At 38.2% G+C, this 6,903-nt stretch overlaps 2 protein-coding genes across 2 annotated transcripts; one reads left to right on the forward strand and one right to left on the reverse strand.

Moving 5' to 3' along the window:
• On the forward strand, window positions 1-759 carry LOC115227354 (protein FAM200A-like). The gene is made up of 2 exons (XM_029798219.1): window positions 1-424; window positions 518-759. Exons 1-2 carry the CDS (start codon window positions 1-3, stop codon window positions 757-759), a joined length of 666 nt encoding a protein of 221 aa, XP_029654079.1.
• Window positions 760-2,037: 1,278 nt separating this feature from the next.
• LOC115227355 lies at window positions 2,038-3,915 on the reverse strand. Its single transcript, XM_029798220.1, has one exon. The coding sequence runs from the start codon at window positions 3,913-3,915 to the stop codon at window positions 2,038-2,040; it is 1,878 nt and encodes a 625-aa protein (XP_029654080.1).
• Between the last annotated feature and the right edge of the window lie 2,988 nt (window positions 3,916-6,903).

Genomic DNA, 6,903 nt, shown 5'->3' on the forward strand with positions numbered 1-6,903 from the left:
ATGCATTCTGAACATGTCCATAAGTCTGAAGAATTTTTTAAAAGAAAATTAGAAGAGTTTGATAACCAAACGAAATCGTTAAAAAAACTTGTTTCTGTCTCTTCAAATGCTTTACTAGCATCGTACAAAGTTTCTTACAGGATTGCAAAATGCAAGAAACCGCACAATATCGGAGAAACTCTAGTTTTGCCAGCAGCTATCGATATGGTTGAAGCAATGTTTGGCGAATCCTATGCAAAACAATTACAGCAAATACCGCTTGCTGATAACACAGTCGCTAGAAGAATTGATGACATATCTGAAGATCTTTGTGATCAGTTGGTTTCTCGACTACGTAACTGTAAATTTGCTATACAAGTTGATGAGGGAGCTGACATAAATAAAAATGCACATTTAATTGCATATGTCAGATATGCTGAAGAAAGTACAATAATAGAAGATCTATTATTCTGCAAACCATTTCCTGGAAGGAGCACGGCCAATGAAATTTTTAATATAATTGATACTTTTTTTGAAGAAAATAACATAGAATGGATCAATTGTGTTGGACTTTGTACAGACGGAGCACAGTCAATGTCAGGAAATAAATCTGGTCTTCAAGCTCTTGTAAAAAACAGAGCACCAGAAATTATCTGGACGCACTGCATGCTGCACAGATCAGCACTTGTCTCAAAGAATATGAGTCCAGAACTGAACGATATTTTTGCGCAAATTACAAAAGTTATAAACTACATAAAAACACAGTCCTTTAAGAGCTAAGCTTTTTGCAAAGCTGTGTGAAGATATGGATTCAAAATATACATCGCTTTTATACTATTGTGAGGTACGCTGGCTATCTCGTGCAAAAGTGATTAGAAGGGTGTTTGAACTCAAAGATCAAGTTGCAGATTTTCTTGATGAAAATGATATTGAAGATGCAAAGTTGTTCAGGGATGATGACTTTATTGTCAAATTTGCCTATTTAGTTGACATTTTTGGGAAATTGAGTATATTGAATAAATCAATGCAGGGACCACAACTACATTTATTCTCTCAAAAGGACAAAATAAAAGCATTTATGAAAAAATTGGTATTATGGAAATCAAATATACAAAAAAATATCTATGACATGTTTCCACTTTTAAACACCTTTTGCGCCATAGTGAACATTGAAGCAAACAAAGACATATTTGCTGAACATTTGGATTGTTTGTTGAAGCATTTTGCTCACTATTTTAAACTTTGCGCCAAGATGGAAAAAAAATTATCTCATTAACTTTTTGTTTTAAAAAATTGTTTTTGATAAAATAATAATTGTATTATATTATGGAATATAAAGGGAGGCGCAAGATTGTACTTTTTCTCTAAGGGAGGCGCGTAAAAAAAAGCTTGGAAACCTCTGGTCTAATCTATTAAATAAATAAATTTAAAACTACCTCTACGCGATTATTCGACAAAATATTTATTATTTCAGCTGGTGGATAGTACTGTGATTCGAATTTATCCAGTCGCACCGATGGATTAGTTCCAATTAATTCGAATCTATTTATTAATTTTTTTATTTCCTACTTTATCACCGACATTATAATCACACAAACATTCATTTTCCTGTTCATAGTTTTGTAATAATTAGAAGTTTCACGGCTTTCCTTATAAATTTGAATCCGGATAGGAACATTTTGACTTGGAATTATCTACGTACACTCAACCCTCTCAAATTGGCATCAATGACCGTTAAAATCCATTTAAAATCATGATTAACCGTTGAAAATCTTTTAAGTCTATAAGATCTATCTGAAACCATTCATTAGGACAAGAAGCAAAAACATGGTGTTTTATCCAATCTACAATAAAAAATGCTTAAACTTTTAAAGGACATGAAAATTTACAGACTTTACAATTTCGAATTACTTTTCGGATTTTTTTTAGTTATTGAGATTTAATCAAGTTAAACTAATGTATGTAGAGGAGAAGAACTGATGGCGATCCAGTTTCCCCTCACTATTGCTTGGGACACGTTCTGGAGGAGCCATCTCGTCTCCAGAGGATTGTGCGTTCTCAGGGTCTTGAGACGTCCAATACACCTGAGGAAGCGCAACGACTCCTTCCCAATCGATCCCAGGGTTTCGAGAGCAACCGGCCGGAAAACGAAACGATCGGTGAGCCCATCATATTTCCTCTTCTATCCGCAGCTGTGCCAGCATTGCAGGCACTTTCCAACATATTTGTCTTGGACAAGGAGTCGGAACATGTTGAATCCCATACGAGAGGCTTTCCTTCCAAAAACGGAAAGATAGTCATCCCGTCTGGGCGTTTTCCATCTCCTCGGTCCAATCCAGGTGGTTCCAGCACTGATGGGAATCCGATTGAATCGAGAGCTCTTCTTATAACGTCGTTGAGAGCTGAATGCCTCGGGAATCTACCAGCGCTTTCTCGACAGGAGAGAGGGTGGAGTCCAAATTGATCAATCGATGCACCACAGCGGCATTTGTGTGGTTCACAAACTTTGAGACCGATACGTAGACCGACACCGACTCGCAGTGTGTCAGGATCCAAGAGAGTCCCCAAGCTTCCGATCGGGAAGGCTTCCAACCATTCTCCACTCCCCGTGGACCTCCCGGCAAGCAAGCATGCTCTACGGTGTTGATTCGATGTCTTTAGGAGACTCACAAACCGACCTTCGCACACAATCTTGTCATAACTCTTCTGTGAGCAGAAGTCCGACGGCAGCTTCGATTCTTTTGCGCTCCAACTGTCAAAGTAGGCAGTCATCTTAGGTAATGAAGATTCGGGGAGGAGATGGAGAATCTTCTGAACCAGAGTTTGACTGCTGTACAGTGAAGACAGGAATGCGGGGCGGGACACATCGGTAGGATTTCGGATGCCAAGACCTCCAAAGGAGACAGGAAGGGAAGCTTGTTTCCAGCCTTGATCGTCGAATTTGATTTTTATGATGCGTTCAGTTGTTTTCCGGAAAAGGACATTGATAGAATGAAGTTGATCATTTTCTAAGAAGCAGGGTGACCCCCGTAGCACATGATTTAATTTTTGGATGCCAAGGGCATTTTTGAGCAGGAAGAAGGCTGTATGTGAGTCCAACAAATTAAGACGAACAAAAGTTTTTTCCAGTAGCATTTCCTTAGTTTCAAGAGCGTCCTTGATTCCACCATCTGTCAATGGGCAGCCTAATATCTCCAGACTGATACTAGGCGTGATGGACGCTCCGGGAATTATCTCAATGAAAGAGGAAACAATAACCTCGAATTCATCACGACTGAACCCAAAATTAATGATTTCACTTTTTGAAGTGTTCAGTATAAGACCAACGAATTCAAGTCTCGGAATAAGGTCAACGAGCGTCTTTAAGACAGTTTCGGGATGACCTCCGAGGGTGCAGTCATCAAGGTACCAAACATTCAGCGGGGTTGAGCAGTTCTTAACAATGTGATTAATTCCAAGGCAAAAGAGCACAGGACCCAATGGGTCTCCTTGTTGAACCCCCGAGGACGAGGAAATATGGTAAGGGCCATGGACGAGGGTGGATGGTTTCGCATATGAGCTGAGTATATAGTTGTATATTTCGGGACAGAATTCAAGACAGTTCTCCAATATAGAGTCGCGGAGAATGGTGTTAAATGCATTACGGATGTCCAATTTAACAATAATATGGGGGGTATTGTTGTTTACGTGGTTGAATGCACGGATTCCGTGTATTGCTGCTTCACAACCTCCTGGGGTACCAACTCCAAGTTGAATAGGGCACATTAGCGGAGTTAATGTTGGGATAACAGCCCTGCATGCCATCTTTGAGGCTAGCCGACGGAAGACAGATCCAACTGCAATGGGTCGAACACCCCCTCCTTTCTTTTCTAGGGCGATCAGTTTTGCAGAGAAGAAAAAGTGACGAACTAGCTCTGGAAGATCTCCCGAAAGCATTCTGTTGATAGAGAAACAGATCGACGAAAGAAGCCGTGATCCCGAGATTCCCGTGTCCGGCGAGATTAGGTCCTTAAGATGTCCTGGTCGCAGCCCGTCTAGACCCGCCCCGCTGCTTGGAGCGAAGGATAAAATTCCGGCTTTAATGTCATCGTCCGAGACAGACAATGGCTGAAGAATCCACGGGAGAGGTGGATTTCGTGAGTCGCTTGGAGCGGCCGGATGTCGATCCAGGAGAGCTTCATGAGTCTCAATTGAGGGCTTCAGGAATGGACTGTCACTGGAGAGCACTCTCAAAGCCGAGCGTATTCCCCCTTCCAATAATTTAGAATGAATGGTCCTCCGTAAGTGTATCTCTTCAGAAAGTGTATCCTTTGGAAACTTTCGATGACTCTTCACAGTAGCCGGTTGTAATGGGGATCAATCCCCGTAAGTCCGGAATCGAACAGGCGTATGTTTTCTTTGACGGACGATGACAAAGATCTGCCACGAATTGATTATGTCATTCTTTACAGTAAAGTAGCTTTGTCGAAACTGATATTCAATTTTATTCACTCCTCCGTGAGAACACTTGTGCAATGTTTTTGCAACAAGCTCAATTTCAAATTCAATATCCATAGTAATTTAAAATACAATCTGAAACTTATTGCGCATTCAAAATACCTTTCATTTATGATAGTAAAATTCTGTATTTTATCGGCAAGCCTATATTTTTTATGCCTCGAAAAATTGGTAATCTCCAAATTTAGCCATACTATAAATCTCGACGTATAAGCAATAGATTTTAATTATTTTTTCATTTTTTATTAATTTAAGTTAATTTTAATGGATTTGTTTAATTTTAAATGGGTTTGTCTATTGTTGATGCGGCTGCAATCAAGTCTGATGAGCAAATAATGCAGGAATATAACCGGTTTTCGTCTCTAAACAGGCTCTTCGGCGAGAATATAGATGAGTGTGTAATTTGGTGCGCAGAGAGGCGGTTGATCTCTAACACAATGAAATGCGGTCGCTGTAAAGTAAGACCTATATTCTCACAAATAGAGACGCTGTCGTTTATCTAAGTTAAAAAGAAACGTGGACAACGCAATTTGGATATGCATTCTATGCAAAACTTCTCGAAGTATAAGAACGAACAGCTGGTTTTCCAGTAAGTCACCCTTAAACTAATTTTAGGAAGTCATTTACCGTTAGCGAAAGGAGCCGATTAAATTTGGGGGACTCGTGGTTAGTGAAGATACATTACGTAATTCATTTAATTTTAATTTTTAGAAGAGTCGATAGTGGAAATAGACGAGTGCAAATTTTTCCACAGAAAGTACCATCGAGGGCATTGGCGACCAGGCCATTGGGTATTGGGTGGAATAGATAGGGAAACTAGAAAGTGCTTTTTTGAAAAAGTTGCAGGTTCTTTTTTCCATTTATCCTTTAGACAGGACAGCGGAAACACTCAATGAGGTTATCGTTCGACGCGTACTTCCCGGCACCCATATCATTACTGATGGTTGGGCTCCATCCATACTCAAAATATTGAGAACACATGGATGCGAGCGAAGAGAAAGCTAAAAAGGCAATTTGGTAAAACTCGTAAATTTATTTTAGGAACATCGCGAGCGTTATTTGAATCTTATTTGGACGAATTCACGTGGCGGACCTTGGTAGTTGATAAAGAGAAGATATTCCAAGACTTTCTGCTCCATAGTTACAAATATGTTTTTCGGCTTAATTTTATTCTTTAAAAAATATAAAATCCAGACAATCCAATAGACAAATCCATTAAAATAACTTAAATTATAAAAAATGAAAAAATAATTAAAATCTATTGCTTATACGTCGAGATTTATAGTATGGCTAAATTTGGAGATTACCGAAAAATTTTCTGGAAATTTACCAGCCAACGCATCCTTTAAAATCTCATATTCGATAATGTGTTTAACAAAACCCTTGTAAGAACTCATTACAACAAGATAAAACAAGAAAAAACACGCTAGAAATGTAGGTTTGCCAAGTTAAAAAATTAAAATCTTAATAATTGTTACATTAATAAATTAAAGATAATTTAACATGTTTAAAATCAATTAATTTAATATATTTTTGTCACTATAAAAAATTAAATTTCGGCTAATCAAAGAATTCTAATTTGACAGTTTCCCTGGGACATCGCGTCTCAGGCGATCTTGCGGGAAGGATTGAACCTTTCAGAAGGATCTCCCTCGTTTGGATCGGCGATCACGGGAATAACTATAATGAACTGGCTTTGCCCGTGTTTGGTCTTCAAAAAATAAAAAAAAAAATAAAATGTCAAAAAATGTAACGCGCGGCCCATGCGTAACGCGCTGCCCATGTCACATAATAATCTTATCCCGATTTTTGTTTAATAAAAAAATTTCTCAAAAAACAATCAACAACATTCTTTTGAAAAAAGATTCTCTTCTCAAAGATAGCAAGATACACAATCTAGCCTCAAAAAAGTATCAAATCTTAAGTTTCCTGAACTTGATGCAAAATTGGTTGAATAGATGGATTTTGATTGAGTCTAGAAGTATCTTATTTAGGGTCTAATATTTAGGCGGTTTTCTTAATGATTCCTTAATTTCTAGTAAGGCTATGTTTTTTACGCAACAATCTAAACCAGTAAATTTTAAAAACTCAAATGGTTTTTTGGAAAATTTTAAAAAACCTTCATAGATTGGCTAATAAACTTTGATTTGAATCTAAAATTACAGATAAAACAAATTTTGCTTATTCTGGATAACTGTTCTTCCCATTGCATACCAGAAAATTTGTCTAATATTGAAATCATGTTTATACCGCGAAATAGTACAGGCTTGGTCCAGCCAATGGATCTGGGAGCCTTGAATTCCACGGCTTGTCGTTCTGTTCGTCGGCCGAATTCGCGAAACTAACGAAATACGAAAATTTGCGCGATCGATTTTGCGCGATATATTTTGAAGTTTTGAGAATCCCGGTTAAACATCCGAACAGTCA

This window comes from Octopus sinensis, unplaced genomic scaffold, assembly GCF_006345805.1.
Source record: "Octopus sinensis unplaced genomic scaffold, ASM634580v1 Contig02842, whole genome shotgun sequence".
NCBI classification, from domain to species: Eukaryota; Metazoa; Mollusca; class Cephalopoda; order Octopoda; family Octopodidae; genus Octopus; species Octopus sinensis.

What these genes read in the sequence shown, in the direction of transcription:
- LOC115227354 (XM_029798219.1), top strand. Translation starts at nt 1, where the DNA reads ATGCATTCTGAACATGTCCATAAGTCTGAAGAATTTTTTAAAAGAAAA. An exon ending in TGTCAGATATGCTGAAGAAA is followed by an intron (nt 425 to 517) that starts GTACAATAATAG and finishes CTTTTTTTGAAG; the next exon opens with AAAATAACATAGAATGGATC.
- LOC115227355 (XM_029798220.1), bottom strand. Translation starts at nt 3,915, where the DNA reads ATGCTTTCGGGAGATCTTCCAGAGCTAGTTCGTCACTTTTTCTTCTCT.